The sequence below is a fragment of the Primulina huaijiensis genome, chromosome 9 (genome assembly GCF_012295235.1).
Source record: "Primulina huaijiensis isolate GDHJ02 chromosome 9, ASM1229523v2, whole genome shotgun sequence".
NCBI classification, from domain to species: Eukaryota; Viridiplantae; Streptophyta; class Magnoliopsida; order Lamiales; family Gesneriaceae; genus Primulina; species Primulina huaijiensis.
In genome coordinates this window covers 20323362-20342000 of record NC_133314.1, presented here as the reverse complement: position 1 = coordinate 20342000, position 18639 = coordinate 20323362, and the positions used below count along the sequence as shown (strand labels likewise).

Genomic DNA, 18639 nt, shown 5'->3' with positions numbered 1-18639 from the left:
ACCATAAATTTTATAATATTTATGTATTATCTAATTTATGTTAGACACGCAGGACGTATGTCTAACCAGCTAGTTTTGAATGCTTTTTGCATGGTTGATAGGTTTTAAAATATTTGTATAGTTTGAAATGATTCACGTACGAGTTATAATTTTTGAAAGATTTATATTATAATAATGATTTATGTCTAATTGAGAATTTCGAAATATTTATATTATTTATAATGATTTATAATTTTTGAAAGATTTATATTATAATAATGATTTATGTCTAATTGAGAATTTCGAAATATTTATATTATTTATAATGATTTATGTATCTATTTTTTTGGAAGGATAGACCGGTCTAATCCGTGATGGATTGGGTTGGGTTGGGTCGAGTTGACAGGCTGGGGCAGGGTGGGAGGCCCGGCTCTACATTATAGATAGAAACAGATGCATAAAATGTCGTCAAAAATTAACCATTTGCAAATCCAAATAATTTAATGGGCTCGGTATCAATTACGGGAACGGTGTTTCTGGGCTGTGGACCGTAAAAATGTAGGCCCAAAGTAATCTCGTCCGCCATCTTTCAGAAATTCGGAGTCCCGAAAGGTGGAAGACGAGAAGATAATCGAGGTTGGCATTAAATTCTAAATTTTTTATTTTCCGGCAGTTATTTATGTTTGCAGTTAATTAATTGAATCTAATTCTTGAGAAACTGAATAGTTTTAGTGATCCTTGGGGTGTATTTTTGTTAATCGTCGGTTTTTTTTCCTTTTCGAGGCAATAAAATCTTATTGCTGGAGTTAATAGTTAAATTATCGTGGAATTCCAGGACTTGAAATTAGTGTTTGATATATTTTTCCATCTCTCCAGTAAGGTTGAGTTCAACCTTCCATTGGGCATTAAGTTCACAAGGGTCTGAACCTTTTTATCTTTTCTATTTTACATCATGAATGAATTTAGGTTTTTTTTTTTTAATTCGAAATGTTGAATTTGATATGATTTTCTTTTTGGAAGTAAATGTTCGTCGAGTGTTACCATTGCATGTAGCTGTCGCACTAGCATTAGCATTTTTCTCTTGATTGTTTCCAATTTGGTATATGGCATCATTTCTCTTTAATTTTATGAAATATATTCTATCGATCCCTCTATTCTCCGCTGTTCTGAACTCTGGAGGATGTGAATTATTGAGATAATGGGTAGAAGTGTTGTTTCAAATGTTCCTAGTTGTTGTCAATTAAATTGAATCGATATGGCTTGGTTTGTCCTGCAGAATATGAATCCAGTGGACACTGATGATGGGGTGGATGTACCCGATACTCCCGATAGATTAGCTAAACGAATGATTAATGAGAGGAGTGGTGTCAAAGAGGAAAGGCATGTTTCACATATCCCTTCTCATCTAGTACAGCAAATTCTTTGTGAAAAAGAGATTGAAATTCAACCATTGGTTTTGGAAAGTGGAAGCAGAAAACTATCAACTCGTGCTACAAAGGGTACTAGCTATTTCACCAACACTTTACAGCCCTTGAATCCTGCAGCTCCTTCTGTGACAAGTTCATCCTCATTTAAAAATAATCCCCGGTCAATGGTCATTGACAATGGAAGCAGAAGGCAGCCTTCGCGTCCTCCAAAATGTGCTAGTAGTTCCAGCAACTCCTTACACCCCATTAATTCTGCAGGTTTTTCTATGGCAAGTTCATTTTCCTCTAAATGCCCTCTCTTATTTAGGAAGAAGGCACCTACTGACCAAAGCGATGATTCTAGTCAAGCGCAGCATCTACAAATAGAAAAGCCATCATTTAGTTATAAATCTCGTTCTTCTTCTTCTTTTCAAGATGGTTTTGTGGATCTGACAGAAATGAGTCTGCATAGTCCTGAACATGGAAATACATTACCAGGTGGAATGCCTGGCAGTGGTCGATTTGACTGCAGTAGAAGATCAGCAATATCAAATGGGGCTTCTTCTTTTAAGGACCTGTTGAGATCTACTGTGCGGAGCAGTGCTGGTGAAGGAACAGGTAATTTGACTGAAGTTATTTCAAATAATGATTATGCACAACTCAGTGAGTTAGTTGACAATACTCGAAACAAACCTGGTGACGATGGTTCTCTTCCTCATGAACCCATCGTCTCACCTAGTGTAAACAAGCAAAAGAGATTGGTGCGGAATGGATGTATATCACCCTATAACATAGCTAAGGTGAAACAGTTGGCTGGGAAAAGAAATAATTGTTTTGCGCATGATAATAATGATGCTATAACTTCTGGAGGTCCACTTGTTCCATTCGATATCGGGGATTTGGTTTCTGAAGGTCACAACTCCCACACCAGAAAGGGAAAAGGAGTGATCATGTATCCATGTACTTCAAAAGACCCTGAAATAAAAAACAAAAATCTACCTAGCAGGTATTTATTTCGTAGACTTCCATATATTTTGAATGTTTTGAATTTATTTTTTGCATTTAGGGACCAAGGGTGCTTACAGTCTGTACATCTTTACCCGATGAAATCTGTAAAAATGTCTATGAATCATCATGGCTGTTGATTCCATCTGTTTATGTTTTTTACCAAGAGTTCGGTCTCTTTCTCCTCACAACTTTCAATTTTTCTTGGTAATGTAGTTTCCAAAGGCCTGCCATTTTTTCTCGATTTCTTCATTTTCTTGACTTTGTGGTACATATATTTACATGATATGTTTCCGCACCTTTTGATTATTAAAGGTTATAATTTTTACATCTAGTATAAATTTTATCATCTTGCTGATTCTTGGATTCTTGCTCATCTAGTTTCTCGAGAAATTCATGATTGTGAAAGTTATCTTCTTCTAGTCTAGCCTGTGGAGACGAAGAAAGATCTGGAGATATGACTCCGTCTTCCACTATCAAATCTTATTGGATGTATGGCTTAGATGCTTGTGTGTTTATATGTTGATTGCAGTTAATATTTCTATATTTGTTTTATTTTGAATGAGCTCTCCATGGGAAATGGATCTTCATGTATAATTTCCTGGGTAATAACAGGAGAGAACATATGCACATTGAGAGATAAGCTTTAATTTTTTAATATTCACCTTTTAGAGTAGAAGAAAATCATAATAGATTTGTAGTAGATGTTAATCTTGTGGGGGAAGCAACCAGATAAGATTCAGGTGATATAGGCTCCATTTCTTTGGACTCCATTCAATTCAACTCACCTAAAAAATTCATATTACTTGTACATTATAAGAACCCACACTGGGAAAATCTAATCTAAGTTTCAGTCTAACCATGATATCACACTTTAAGTAAGCTATTCAAAACTCATTTAGAGCTTTTATTCTCCGCTTATAAGGTATTTAAAATGTCTGAGAACACATTGAGGAAATTATAAGTTGATTGTAGATGTTAGTAGAACCTTGTAAAAAAATATGTTATAATATTTAAAGATAAGCTACTAAAACATCTTTTAAGATCTAAATTTTGTAAGATATTTGGATATTTAGCTAAATGAGATCTTATAACACACTCACATTTTTTTCTCCTTTTTTCAAACAGTCATTATTTATCTCCCCTTTTCACTTATCATTACACATTTCTTTATATCAGATCAAATCGCATCTAACTTTCAAAACCTATATTCAAATAACATTTCAAAATTCCACAAATTTCTATTTTCAAATTTGTTGAGTTAAATCATGTTATTTTTATTGAGAGTATACAGCATCCCAAACTGATGTTATAGGTAGCCAGCAAATTCGGAATACAATTATGAAGCAGTTAATGGGTTATTGTATGTGTCGTTGGTTTGTGCGTGGTAAAATATGTGTAGAAATACTGCAGTTGGATGAAGGTTTGCGGGGAAGAGAGGAAATTTTATCTGTTAAACTGAAAGAATGAGAACTTTATAAGTTGTAGCAGTTGCTTTTAATACTAGTGGTTTCTATTTTTGTGAGGTGAAAGTTTTTTTTTATAGGGAATTATGTGCTAAATTCTAAAATTTAAGCATCATTGTAGTTAAAGGAATATTTTGTGCACGCAGGAGCTCTTCCAGTTTCGGTGGAAAGGCTAAATTAACCAGTGATTACGTCAGGGGCTCAGGTGAACACATTGGAGAATCAGGTGAATGGAGAAGTACGCATAACCGGGAACTGTGTTCCTCATCAACCGGTGAGGAACAGTTTTTAAAGAGGGAACTGGATGTCCCAAGGTATGCCAATCAACACAATGAGAAGAGGATGACAAAAAGGGAGAAAGGAAGTGGTGCTGCTACTGATGATGACGATTCTAAGGTCCCAAATATATTTTCCTCTGAGCATGTTTCCAGTCTTCCTTAAAGGCAAACAATACCCCTTTCTCGGGCTCGATTAGGACGGTTAAATAGGTATCCCTCTTCCACTAACATACTCATCAAAAGACAGAAACAGGGAACCATTTCGAGTTATTCGGGTGAATGTTCAACATCGGTCTCTGATGATTCAGAAGTTGTTATTCACAGTTCATCTGTAGGACCATCAAATTCAAGATCAACTTCTGGAGATGTGACCGATTTACATCAAACTATTGATGATGATGATTTTAAACCTAATACTCATGGTGAAGTTGCAAGGGCTAAACAGGTTGAAGCAGATGAGCTCCTGGCTCGTGAACTTCAGGAACAACTGTACAATGACTTGCCAGTTCTTGGAGTTAGCAGTTTCTTCCTTTGTTTACAAGACTACATCTCAGAATGTTTGAATATTTTGCCTCTGATTAGACATTAAATTTAGTTTCTGTTATGTATTTTAAATTCGATGACAGGTTGATACACACATATCTACGGTCTTGCAGCACCAGGACAATTCAAATCACCCCTTTTCTAGTGTAAGATATTTTGTTGCAGAATAACTATAAAATCTACAACTGAAAGGACTTCAGGAATCTGCCCATCCCGCACCCTTGTTACCTGTTTACTGTGTGATTGTTTCAGCTACTTATCTAGCTTGCAGGATTTACATTCCCATTGTGTACTTACCTTCCTTTTGTTTCGTTATTAAAATTTACTAGTATATGTATGATATGTTTTTGTGCTCATGCATGTGTATATCTGCATGTATATTGACATTGTACCGTTTGTCTTGGAAGATCTGTTGCGCAAATCGTTAACACTTTGTTTCTAAGCATGCTTTATTTATATTAGATAATCATGCTTTATTTATATTTAATAATTCAATGGATTATTAAGAATAAATCAACTGTGATACCAAATATTTGATTGTTGTTTCTTTGTGGATTAGGAGTCATAAAGAGATTGCTATGTTCTTAATTATAGACTTAATCAGAAATTGGAGATTAATATATTGTTGATGTGTCTTGAGTGTTAGTGGCTGTGAGCGGATATCTTATCCGCTTTTTGGAATCGTTATTCATTACATGATTTTTATATATATAATATGATCTCGTTTCTGATCAAAAAAAATTTTGTTAGAATTTTGAGGTACACTGTGATCTCTTATAAAGTATCTCAAGCATCTTTAAAATATATATCAAATATTTTTAACTCGTTATTTGGACCTTGTCTCTAGTTGTGTATTTCTAGTTCAATCTATTATTGTGTAATAATCGCATTTGGTCTGCTCCTCTTCAAAATATACTATCTTTTTATAACCCAACATTCACTGTAATGTAGAATGGCTGATGGGTTATGTACTTGTAAGTTGTAACGCTTTCCTGTTCTATAGGTGCATTTGCTCGCATAGAACTCCCATTGCCATCCTAACATTAAAACTTTTTGTCTATAATATAGCATTCCAGATTACATGGGATGGTATGTTTCGTATTTTGAGTTGACTGTAATTATCTTCATTTAAACCTTCTATGGTTGTCTTCTTGCTCGATTCATGTATTAATCTATTTGACTACCTTAATATTCTGGTCATTTGGCTGTTTCCTAAATCGTATATTATTGCTATCATTTTTCTTTTGTGCTAAAAAATTTAGTTGAGAATTTTTTTTGGCTTTTGTGCTCTGTGCAGAGAGGTTTGTTGATGTCCAATTTGCGAAGACAATCCCAGTCTCGATCTTCTTCAAACCTCTCGCGTAGAGGATCTCAAGTTCGTGCTTCTACACTGGGAAGAATGACGAGACCGAGGGGTCGTTTTCCTGGGCAACCACGTACTCTGTTGCCGTCAAGAGGAAGAACTTCTCTGTTCCCTGCAAACATGGATGTTGAAATGGTAGGGTTGAGTTATTATATATTTCGTCTTGCATTTGATTTCGGACAATCAGTTAAATTCAATACTAGTTTGGGTATTACTTGTAGAGGCTTAGATTAGCTAATTGTACAATCAGAACTCGCCTTTTGTCGCATACTTGCATCTGATGAGTAATGGTTGTGTAAGTTTTCCAGCTAATTGAGATGTAAAGATAACTGTTGCATGGTCACTCAATCATTGAAGATTTAATGGCAGATTACTGGTTTGCACATGGATATCAAAGTTGAAATACCTATCTATTGTGTGGACCTACAGTTGCTGCTAGCTTTGAGGATATTTAGCTATTTGATTTGCCTGCTCATATCTTGATTTAATATTGTCTATTAAACAGTATATGTTTAGGCTGCTTGTTGCACAAAAATAAGTTGCAAATTGTGAGTGATAGTTGGATGGCATATCTTATGCCATTATGTACAGTTGATGCATGAGGAAGTATGGACATTGTGGATCCATATCGTTTCTTCACTCTCTCAGTTGTATGCCCATAATCTTGTTGCTAAACATAAAGTTTTTTTTTTTTTTTGTGATTTAATTTATGTAGAATGATGGAGCAAAGTTAGGTATTTGATCCTATTCTAAACATACAGAGGATTTATACGCATTAGAATTTAGATCGTACTAATTTTGGAATAGTGTTTTTAAGGAGATTTGTTTGCTAAGTTTAAGTCCTAATTTTGTGGTGATTGATTTGCACTATTTGTATAAATTCTGTATTGTACCAGGTAGAATTTATAATGAGAAATATTCTTCTCTCGAATCTACATGGTACCAATGCCTACTCTCTCAAAACCCTAGCCTTCTTCGTGGTAAAAATCTGGCATGACCAATGAAACAAAAAGCCCAACTTTTGAAGTGACCTCTTGTTTGTGACAATGAAGCAGCCATTATCATTTCAAAGAACCATGTACATCATGATAGAGCCAAACGCATCGAGATAGATCGACATTTCATTTCAGAAAAAAAGTTGAGAAGACATACTCGTACAAAATCACAAACAGCAGACATACTCACTAAAGCTCTTCCAAGAACCAACATTGAAGAACTAAGTCACAAGTTGTGCGAGAACAATATCTATCTCAGCTTGAGGGAGAGTGTAGAATGATGGAACAAAGTTAGGAATTTGATATTATTGTAAATATAGAAAGGATTTATAGGGATTAGATCAACTAATTTTAGAATGGTGGTTTTTAAGAGATTTGTTAGCTAAGATCAAGTCCTAATTATGTGGTGATTGATTTGCACTATTTGTATAAATATTGTATTGTACTCGGTATAATTTATAATGAGAAATATTCCTCTCTCAAATCTACAATTTATAATTTTGCAAGTGTGGTGTTGATAATATAGTCTCTCAAGTTCTGGGGGTCCCTAAATAATATTTTTCTTTTTTGCAGAGAATGCATATTCTGGGAACATTAGAAACTTTCAGTGACATGGAAGTCGGCACCGGAAACCTTATAACTCATCGTGATTTTAATGAGTGAGTGTTGTCTGAGACTTTGTGTGCCATTATTATAAGAGAGTGTAAGCACAGGGTCATATATCCAATCTGGTACCTGTGAAATAGTACTTGATGGAGTGATCACAGAAGAACAATGTTGAATGATCTTTGACAGCCTAATTTGATATGAAATTATGGATTGCCCTTTTCTCTTTTCAAGCTTCATAGTGTCTGTCTAAAACCACTGTCATGCTGCCATCATGATTTGCGTAATTAGGCAGTTACTCCTCATTTTGAAGCTACTTTGAATACCAAGGGAGAAATGCTCTTCTATTTTGTGTGGCTAGATAACTGTATGGAGGCTATGCCTAAATCATAGACAATAATGGAGCGATAATAGATAGTTCTGGATTTTAAATGATCTGAAGTTTTAAAAATCTCAATGTACAGGGTTTGTGAGTTTTATGTGTATTAAGAATTAGAGACTGTTAAAAGTTGAGAGATGGATGGGATGATGAAAAAACACAAACTCCTCTCTTACTTGACGTGTAGGATGAACAGATATATCTTCAACAAATTTTCGTCATGTAGTATGATTGTGGAGCATTAAAGTCTGAAGGCTATTGGATCCCCTTTTGTTTTCTTCTCGGTTTTTCACTTTGTGGATACTTTCCAAAATCCCCGTCTGTTTATTAAAAGCTGCTTATACTTTTCTTACCATTATCTTGTTAGGAATGATTATGAAACATTATTAGCTCTTGATGAAAACAATGATCATGGTGGTGCATCTGTTCATCAGATTAATGGCCTCCCGCAATCAACCGTTCAGGTAATCATCTTTAGAATTGATTCTGTCATTGAATCATATTATTTCGTGAATGAAATAGCCTTTGTTAAGTCACACTTCTTCTGTTTCTAAGTTGCTTATTGTATTTTTGTCCTTGCAGAGTGACAATTTTGACGAGGCCTGTGCAATTTGTCTTGAAACTCCAACCATCGGCGACACCGTCCGCCATCTCCCTTGCTTGCACAAATTTCACAAAGATGTACGAGGCTTTTCTTTTTCACCTATCCATCGTCGCATGCTAGTTATCGTTGTCTTTAGTTAAATCATCCATGCATAGATGTCAATCTACTTGCCTACATTCGCTCACACACAAACACACACACACACACAAATGTGCACATAAATAGTTAGGTGTGCTGACTTATGTACATGTATTTGTAATCTGTCACTCTACATGCGAGTGTGCTTCCAATATTCTGTGTACTGTAGTTTTATTTTAGTTGAATTTATCTCATGCAACTAACACAATCTTCTGGTTTGAAGTAATCATGTCTACCTTTGCCTTGAAATGTCTATAAAAGCTGTGATCTTTCTTCACTGCAACTTGGTGAAGTAATATTTTACCGTCAGACAACTGAAAGGAGATAGTTGGAGATTTCCCGCTTGACCTTGTTGGTAAAGGCGATTACTAACCCCCTTCTCACGTGTCACAGTGTATTGATCCATGGCTGAAGAGGAGAACATTGTGTCCCGTCTGCAAGTCAGCTATAACTTGATATATTCATCGTCTTTTTTGTTCCTTGTACGTGAAACCAAGTTACAAGGCAACACCACGTTGGTTGTTGAGGTATCTTTTGGAACTATTTTTTTGTCTCTCTTTAAATAGCTTTTCTGAAGGGTAACTCTACGCATCGATGAACTATAGTCCTGTACAATAATGTTTAATTGTTTATTTTTTGAATCAATTGTAATAACTACATAGCTTGTTTTTAGTTGGATTGAGAAAAATGTTGCTATTTTGGTCTAAATTGTATGTTCTTGAATTTCATGGTGAAATTCAAAAAAATTTCTTATGAAATTCAAAAAAAATTTCTTATGAAATTCAAAAAAATTTCTTCTGAAATCGCTGCTTAATAAGAACATGTATTTCGAATTTTATGCAAATTAAGAGTCCTCTGGGATTGGGTTGCTTCAAATTATAGAATTGAATAGATTAATATTGTATATTTTGTTCTGGAAAGTACCAGCTATATAGAATACGGTTTACTTGGAATGGTATCGTGTAGGTGTAGGTATGTATCTATATATTAAGTTTTTGTAAGAGTTAATTTTAAGTATTTTCAAACTTTTAATTAATAAAATATTTGAAAATTGTAAATTAAAATATGTTTTTGAAAACACTACAGAAGTGGTCAACGAATTAAAGAGAAAAATCTAGATGATCTTATTTGGTATTTCAAATAATTATTTTCTAAATTAACCTTATTAATGTTTTAAAAAATATTGTGAATGATAGTTTTGCATCTCTCTCCTTGTGGTAATAGATAAGATCTTAGAAATGTTGATTTTTGAACTCCAAGTAAACCTACAAAAATTATCACCAATCTCAATTACAAATGAAATGAAAATGGCTTTTTAATTACGACTATTATTACTATGCTAATTTCTAGTTAAAAATGATATTTATATATTAAACAAGATTTACTGAAATAGTTTAAATTTTTAAATAAACGAGAGATAAGTTGAAAAAAAAATCGAAAAAAAGTAGAGAGATGTACAAAAATTATTAATAAATTCACACATGTGAAGTTAATTAACAAATATTATGAATGGTAAAACTGTAAAAAAAATTTAGTGTCATATTGACAATATCAAAATTAGTTAATATGAGTTTAAATTTAATATAAAAATGTAAATTTAAAACAATTTTAATTAAAACTAGCGAAATTACTATTTGAACATGATGTTTTTTTTATGTACTCTTCATTTACTTACAATTACAATTACGAGTCAAAGTCACATTGCCTCCATTAATCATAACTATGCGTTGGTGAACATGCCATACTCTATTGTTGACACTTCTAAAGTTGTATTGAACACATTATATACAACATGACCTCAAACTACGGGTGATTCTACGGTTGTAATTATCTATTATCCAGAATTTTTTTTAACCAAAACTCAGTGTGATATTTAAAAATAATTATTTCAAGTCATGAAAATTAAATAGTTTTTTTAAAAATAAAAATTGTACTATCTATTATTGCTAAAGCGATTTTTTGAATACGTATTCGTGCCGTGATTAAAAACCAACGCGAGAGATTTCCCCTACAATAAACCATGATTTCTTGCTTGAAAATTCCATGAATTCTTTCTCGACCTTGTTGATGAATTGGATGATAGGCAAAACTTGTGTGAGACGATCTCACGGATCGTATTTTGTGATACAGATCTCTTATTTGGGTCATCCATGAAAAATTATTACTTTTTATGTTAAGAGTATTACTTTTTATTGTGAATATCGGTAGGGTTGACCCATCTCATAGATAAAGATTTGTGAAACCGTCTCACAAGAGACCTACTCTTAGATGATTAAACAAGAGTAGATTGTTTATAAAAAAAATTAAGAGATAGAAAGACGCCTATTTAATTTTCATCGAGACAAATACATTTTTTATATTTAACCGGATTTCGGTTAAAAAGACTCATTTTGCATATGACAATGGTCATCATGATTTTTTCCTTGCAATATGTCAAACAGAATTTACTGCGATGTCATCATGATTTTTTCATTGCAATAGAGTATTCTTCACAGGTGCTAAATTCGAACCTAGCAGAGTAGCAGTTAGCTAAGGAAAGGAGAAGACATTTGCTCAAAAGAAACAAAAGAAATAACAATCCATTTTTCCCTTAAAAATATAACTATCCTTCATATCAGACAACTGCCCGTTATACCAAGAACAAAACTATGATGGAACAAGTTTGAAGTCATTACACGCCATTATTCATTTTTGAGTTCAAACTCGAATATTATTGGAACTTGTATGGTTAAATGGCATTTAACGAGCATCTTTGGAGAGGAAATTGTGTGTTCCAATTGTCCGTACGTTAGATAGCTCGTCACATGCGTCGCCTCTTTCAAAGACAGCAGCTGCCCCCATACCTGTGCCTGTATTCAAATTCAAATAAAACTCTCAATTTGGCGTTCCTGGAAACTATGTTCACGTGAGCGCTCACAGAGATGGGAAAAAAACGAACCTATGCACATGGAAATCACACCGAAGCGACAATCTTTGCCTCGACGCTTCATCTCATGCAACAAGGTAGCTACACATCGAGCTCCTGAATCAAGCACATATTTTGATAAATACATTTAAGTTGATCGACAAATAGTTTATATCACTTTTCGAAGAATTTTATTGTTATTACTAAGAATTTATAATTAGGCAGTATGGCCTCAACCTAATTAATATTTGGTGCAGCTTAGTATAAAAAGATCCACATACATGAGTTCGATTAGCATTAGCAGACAAAATAGAAAACTGATACTTGTGGAAGGAAAGAACGCAGTCAAAATTATTGGTAGATCAACAATTTAGCCAGGAGGAAGAATACCTGTAGCTCCCAAAGGATGTCCAATAGCCATTGCGCCTCCATTAACATTAATCTTCTGAGGATCGAGCTCCAGCTTCTTACGGCAGTAAACAAATTGGGAAGCAAATGCCTGCTCAAAGCATCATTCATGTTAGGAATAAAAACATCGGTGCAATTGTGCATATGAAAAGTACATTAAGTTTTGGAATTAAATTTTACCTCATTTATCTCAAAAAGATCTATGTCATCAAGCTCAAGACCAGCAGATTTGACCGCTGCAGGAATGGCAACAGCTGGTCCAATGCCCATGATCGCAGGATCCACACCAACAGCAGAAAAGCTCCTGCAACAGCAGTAAAGTATGAGACTTGTCGCATGGAGGAGCATAATCCAGCTTTTTTATTTGCAGCAAAAAGCTTTAACATCAAGGTTAAATAACCAATAAATATACAAACCTGAATACACCAAGGATGGCAAGCCCTTTCTGCACTGCAACACTTCTCTTCATCAGTAGCACAGCTCCAGCACCATCACTCACTTGGCTAGAATTCCCTGAGCACAGACCACAAGAGTAGCATAACATAATTCATGCTAAATGAGAAACAGTTGCGCAAAGATCTTATTTACCAGCAGTTGTTGAACCATCTTTCTTGAAAACAGGCTTCAGTTTTGCCAGATCTGATGGTGAAGCATTAGGTCGTATGCCATCATCAACAGATATTGTGACTGCCTTCTCATCCCCCGATTTTGGGTCCACAAGCTGTTTAAAACAAATAGATGCCATTACCACCAGAAAAGTTGACAGTAATTGAACTTAACATTTGAACCAAGTATCAAAATAAAACGAAAAGTTTTGACAAAAGTAACCTTAGTTTTCACGGGTATTATCTCATCTTTGAATTTTCCTGAAGCGGTTGCAGCTGCAGCTTTTCTATGTGATTCAACCTGAAACATAGTTAGAATCCATCAAAGACATGGTCAGCGTGGATGCAACCATGAACTGACAGATATATTGAACTTACTGCAGCCTGATCTTGCTCATGCCTCGTGACACCAAAACGATGGGCAACATTTTCTGAAGTAATACCCATTGGAAGAAGACAATCTTGCGCTTGAGCCATAGTTTTTACCTGGAATTTATACAACATTTCAAGTTCTACAGTTCAATCATGTACCAAAAAACTCAATCTAATACAGGGAATGACAGAAGTAGGATTACTCTTGGATTGACTGATCCATCCCAGGCCATAGGATTGGCAGTCATTGATTCTAGACCCGCACCAATCCCTTGTGAAAAATGCGATCGAAAAGAGTTAGCTAACCCATGAAACTAGAAAAAAGTTCAGACTAATGTTGGCTTACAAGGAAGTTCTAAGCAAAACAAAGGTACCAATATCATAGAACCCAGCTTTGATGGCTGCGGCTACATCAGCAACAGCTTGAAGGCCAGACGAACACTGCCTGTTCACGGTCCTGACAGGTACAGTTTCTGCATGGAAACAACCCTGTATAATCAGTGATATCCTGGAAAACAAACGGTTGCAGAACAACGGCATGAATAAGTACCTGGAAAGCCGGCATAAAATGCAGCCATTCTGCATTCACTTGCTCTTTGGGAGCCCGGCGCCAACACAGTGCCAACTACAATATCCCCAACCTCACTGGGTTTGACATTAGTTTTATCTATCAGCGCCTGATACAGAAAGAAACAAACAAACATATCAGAGTCCTCAACTCCAACCTCAAGCAGAACAACAATAACAAGTATTTTGCGACAGAACCAAACCCACCTTCAGAACTGGAGCAAGTAAATCATCAGGATAGGTATCTTTGAAGCCACCCCTCTTCGACTTGCATAATGCAGTACGATAGGCGCTACACACCAAGTAAGAAAATGAAATGCTTCAGTTATGGCACCTCAAATAAAACTAGTATGATTATTCAAAAAAATGTTAACGTAGCACAAATGCTCAAAAATTGATCTCTTACGCGACAATAACCACGTCATCACCAAATACCGAAGACCGTTGGTAGGCAGCGCTATCTCCAGCTGAACATACAGATGCCTGAACAAAAAAAAACGAGCATACGTGAGTTAAAGCAACAAATCTCCAGCTGAACAAAAAACGTGTGTATATGCAAATTAAAGCAACAACAACATGTAATGCCCACATTCCAACATATTATACCTCTCGGCCAAAACTTATGCAACTAATATGGCAATATGCATAGTTTCATCTCAATATATCTCCAATATTTCAGCACTATGCTGCTGCTGTTAGACTTCTTTTATAAAAAAATATCAACAAAATAAAACCTTATCAGTAAATTTCACGTGGAGAGGAATGAATACAGTATACAGATTGATTCTACTGATTTTATTTATTCTCAAACAATAGTTAACAAGTTTTAACAAGTTTTTTAACTCAAAAAAGAAAAAAAATTATCAAGATTGTCTCAGAGGAAAAACCTGGACCATGTCTGGATTTCGTCGAAGAAAGATAGATAGCACTAAGAAAAACATTACCTTTATTTGGTTTTAAAGGAAAAACACGAAGGAGGTACTCGTACAAGTACATACATGATTTTATTGCTGGTAAAAACTTTTTTAGTTTTCTTATTTCATCGTATTCATTCGCATCCGAAATGACCAGATTGATATTGCTTTTTACGAGTACAGATTTTTACTGATTTGGTTGTCCTTATGCTTTCTCAATCTCAATAAATTAAAATCCCAGGACCAAATATCGGTAAGGTCTAATGAAAACATCTTAATTTTCTTACCCAGAAAACATCTTAATTTTCTTACCCAGTGATGATTTCATTATGTTCTCAAAGTCATTATATGCAGCAAATTAGAATTTTATTTTTCATCGGAAGAAAATAATACGATCGCCAATTCTGAGACTCCACTATTTCTTTTAGACTCGCCTCTAAAAAAATCATAACACAAGTATGGCATAGCTAATTGCTCATGGTACCTCTTCGATTTACCTCAATTCAAGCATAGAACTAAATCTGTAAGCTTGACTTCAATCTGGGTAAGTATTTCACCTAAGTGCTTATATTAACACGAGCGACCAGGGAATAAGAAAATCATTTAATCGTGATCAGATCAAGACGAACAAAAAGACAAAACTTTCCGGATCCCCACCTCAATCATCAAACAGAAAAAACAACTTAAAACTCAAAATAACAAAACAAAATCAACCACAAATCAAATGATCCCCAGAGTAAAAAACAAAATCTGACCGAAATTGAAGATTGAATATCTTCTAGCGAAGAAGAAGTGAAGGATGGACGAAGGTGCTGCAGCAGAACTCTTTGCCTCTCAACAGCTTTCTCCATTTCCTCCAAATACGATAATCGAATACTGCTTGGTTTCTAAATTTCCAAGAACAGTTACGTATATGCAATTATATACACACACACACACACACACATATACTCAGTATTGGGAAGCGTGAGAGGATAATGATGAAATAATAACATACACTTGTCTTTATATTCATTTCTAAAAAATTAAACAAAAATATCTTTAATATAAATTTGGCGACGCGCTTATAGGGACGAATATCGGATTACTGAAAAAATATTCGAGTCCGATCTATTTCATAAAATTGATTCGTGAGATTTTTTGGTAAATTTGTGAAAAAAATTTGGCAGTCAATTATTGATTTCATTTTACTATTTTTTTTTTGAACAAAGAAAAACATATTTAGAAATTAGGCTATCTATTTTGTATTATAATTATTTTTAAAGGAAATTAGTCAAATGTTTTGATTTGTTTTAATCCTAGGTTTTGATGTTCGGTATCGTGTGAGTTTCATAGTAATAATCGGCACAAGTTTGGTACGAGTTTTAAGTAATCTAAATTATCCTAATGGTATGGAGGCAATTTAATGAGTCCAAATATTTGTGGTTTATATAACGTGCAAGGAAATTTTTTTTTTTGATTATTATTAAAAAAAATCTCATCAAATAAATATTGAAAGTTTATTAAAGATGACAAAAACATATATTTTGTGAAAGAGATCTCTTATTTGGATCATCCATAAAAAAATATTACTTTTCATGCTAAGATTATTACTTTTTAGGCAAAAACTTGTGTGAGACGGTCTCACATGAGACCTACTCTACTTTTTATTGTGAATATGGGTAGGGTTGACCCGTCTCACGGATTAAAATCCGTGAGACGGTCTCACATGAGACCTACTCTACTTTTTATTGTGAATATCGGTAGAGTTGACTCGTCTCACAGTTAAAGATTCGTGAGACCGTCTTTCGAGAGACTTATTCGTTAAAGATACTAGGCTGAGCATTAGTCGATACAACCTTTGATTATTAAAATAACTAAAAAACGATCTATTTTTATAATTCAAACAAAATAATCTTGTAACTGGAACTATAAAATGTACATCAAGAGACTTTGGATTAAAAAATAAATAACGAATTCAATAATACTCAAACGAATTTATAAAAATGTGTGCCAGAAATTATAAGTGACACCCACAAAACCACGAGTAAAAACAATACAAAACATTAAATTCACAAGGGATTCAAAATGAATCAAAATCATATAGGAATGTAAGTTTGTATAGGCGGTCTACCGGTATGAATATCCGGGCGCTTAGGTTTGCTTTGAACGACTGCTTCGATCTTTTCCATCACTGCAGGTGTAAGCAGAGGAATGATATTTACAGCTTTCATGTTCTCTTCAAGCTGCATTGCAGAAAATATGAATAAAAATCAATAGCAAGTACCAAAGAACAACGAAAAGGATTGATCATCGTGCCGTAGCCCGAGTGCTATATTTGCATTGTTTTGCCAAAACATGAACGATAGTTTCCTCCCAAATGTTACACCGGCTTGGGATTCATGAGAATTGAACATATGAGATTAATAAATGGCAACCCAAATATCATATTTCCAAAGCTATGGAATAAGCAGGGACAAATGTTGCTTCTCGACACCAATATACACACACAAAAAAATGCATTTCCCAAGTTTTAATACAATGCGATGATCATTTATGTATGGAGAAAGTGGAAATGCAACAATGACAAATCATTTCTACATTTGGGACAAAGATCATTCAGCTTACCTGAGCTTCTTTGGTGGCACCAGTGATGACAGATGAGACATTAGGATTCGAAGCACACCAAGCAATAGCAAGTTGAGATAAAGGTACATCCAACTCATCTGCAATTGGCTTCAATCCTTTCACTTTCTTCAGAACACCATCTACCAGTGATCTGCTCGCAAGATTCTGCGGGAAATAAGCACACAAATCAAGTTGACACAAATAACAGGAGGAGAAAATGAAAGGTAATACAGCTAACCCTAAGTTCAATTATGTGTGCGTTTGGATGCCGAAGCTTCTATCAAAAAAGCAACAAAAAATGCTTTTCCAAAAAGAGTTGTGCTTGGATTTTTTTCCCTTGAAAAAAGGCAATTAAAAAAGCCACAAACCTCAAAATGTATCTAGATTCCTTCTTCAACTTTCTTAAAAAACAATTCACCATTCTATTGAGTCTATCGTGCGCAGAGCTGCCTTTTTTTAAGAAAAAAAAGAAAGGCTTAAAAACCCAGCAGGCCAGCTTAATAAAGCATTGTTTTAGATCACATACTTCTGCATCCAAACCGGCCTAATAACAACAAAACTCAGCATTCATATAACACATGCACAGTGGCAATAAACTTATAGACCAGACCACTTCTTGAAATTACCAATAGAGAGAGTATCATAGTGATAATGTCCAGGGGTGATATTCAATTTGAGGGACAAACAAAACAATGAACGCCCTTAACACAAAAAAATTCAGAACTGAACTTAAAGAAATCAAAACTTTTAATTCTAATGAGGCATTACTTGTAGCAAACATTTCTGTCAAATTGACGTGGTCTATTCTTGATGCTAACTTTTGACAATATAGCTGAGCTTGGACAATTCAAACTCATTGTTTCTATACATTAAGTACTAATAACTCAAACTTAATTTTTTACAGAACCAAAATAGCTTGATCGAGATACATTATTGACAGGAGATTCAAGACAGAATTTTGCGGCCCATGCACAATAGTCTAGTAGGTAATGAATCAATCAGAACTTGAACTAATGTTCTTATCTCTACCTTGTAATTATCCAAGGCAAACCTACTATCAGGTGGAATAATTCCAGAGGTATACTTTCCAGTCAAAACTCCAGATGCGAGTGGGCTCCATGTGGCAAGCCCGAGACCGTAGTTGGCGTACAAAGGTAAATACTCAGATTCAACCTGCAGCAATCAAACGAATTGGAAACCACATATTATAAGATACAATGAGGAAATGTACAGGGCAACTGGAATATAAAACTTTAGCAGTAATTTTTAATCTTTTACTCTCTTGACATGGACCCCGTTGGCAGGAGGTGATCCCTCTCACGATATTTTTTTGAAGATTTGTGTAATTTTTTGTTCTTTTTGAAAATCCAAATTTTCCTCCTCCAATTTTATGGGTCTATCCTTCTAGACGCTTGAAAAAGAAGCCCATTTAGTTAAGATTTCAAGTCCCACAAAGATGTCCTATCTATCTATTACCTATATATATATACATTATATTA

The 18639-nt window shown here is 34.6% G+C and overlaps 2 protein-coding genes and 1 long non-coding RNA gene across 7 annotated transcripts in view; 1 reads left to right on the top strand and 2 right to left on the bottom strand.

Moving 5' to 3' along the window:
• Positions 1-462: 462 nt before the first annotated feature.
• Positions 463-9450, top strand: LOC140984376 (uncharacterized). 4 transcript variants are annotated; one of them, XM_073451754.1, is made up of 11 exons: positions 463-615; positions 1256-2003; positions 2298-2391; positions 4003-4252; positions 4382-4648; positions 4761-4823; positions 5975-6175; positions 7609-7694; positions 8388-8484; positions 8603-8701; positions 9156-9450. In XM_073451754.1, exons 2-11 carry the CDS (start codon positions 1259-1261, stop codon positions 9216-9218), a joined length of 1965 nt encoding a protein of 654 aa, XP_073307855.1. In that variant the 5' UTR covers positions 463-615; positions 1256-1258; the 3' UTR covers positions 9219-9450. The 4 variants fall into 4 exon arrangements, with proteins under 4 accessions (XP_073307855.1, XP_073307852.1, XP_073307854.1 ...); XM_073451753.1 differs by adding an exon at positions 815-898 and having other exon boundaries at positions 488-615; positions 1256-2391; XM_073451751.1 differs by having other exon boundaries at positions 1256-2391.
• Positions 9451-11323: 1873 nt separating this feature from the next.
• Positions 11324-15527, bottom strand: LOC140984951 (3-ketoacyl-CoA thiolase 2, peroxisomal). The gene is made up of 14 exons (XM_073452654.1): positions 15289-15527; positions 14026-14102; positions 13827-13911; positions 13603-13729; positions 13427-13525; positions 13256-13323; positions 13059-13166; positions 12904-12981; positions 12664-12796; positions 12492-12588; positions 12256-12379; positions 12058-12166; positions 11701-11784; positions 11324-11611 (listed from the first exon to the last, which is right to left on the bottom strand). Exons 1-14 carry the CDS (start codon positions 15382-15384, stop codon positions 11502-11504), a joined length of 1395 nt encoding a protein of 464 aa, XP_073308755.1. The 5' UTR covers positions 15385-15527; the 3' UTR covers positions 11324-11501.
• A 1237-nt stretch (positions 15528-16764) lies between these two features.
• The window catches only part of LOC140985159 (uncharacterized), an 8587-nt gene continuing 6712 nt past the window's right edge, over positions 16765-18639 (bottom strand). The window contains exons 2-4 of one of the 2 annotated variants that reach the window (XR_012176714.1): positions 18170-18313; positions 17141-17305; positions 16765-16904 (exon numbers count right to left, since the gene is read on the bottom strand). This is a non-coding gene — a long non-coding RNA (uncharacterized lncRNA). Of the gene's footprint in view, positions 16905-17140; positions 17306-18169; positions 18589-18639 lie in introns of those variants that run through there. The other variant, XR_012176713.1, reaches the window with a different exon arrangement.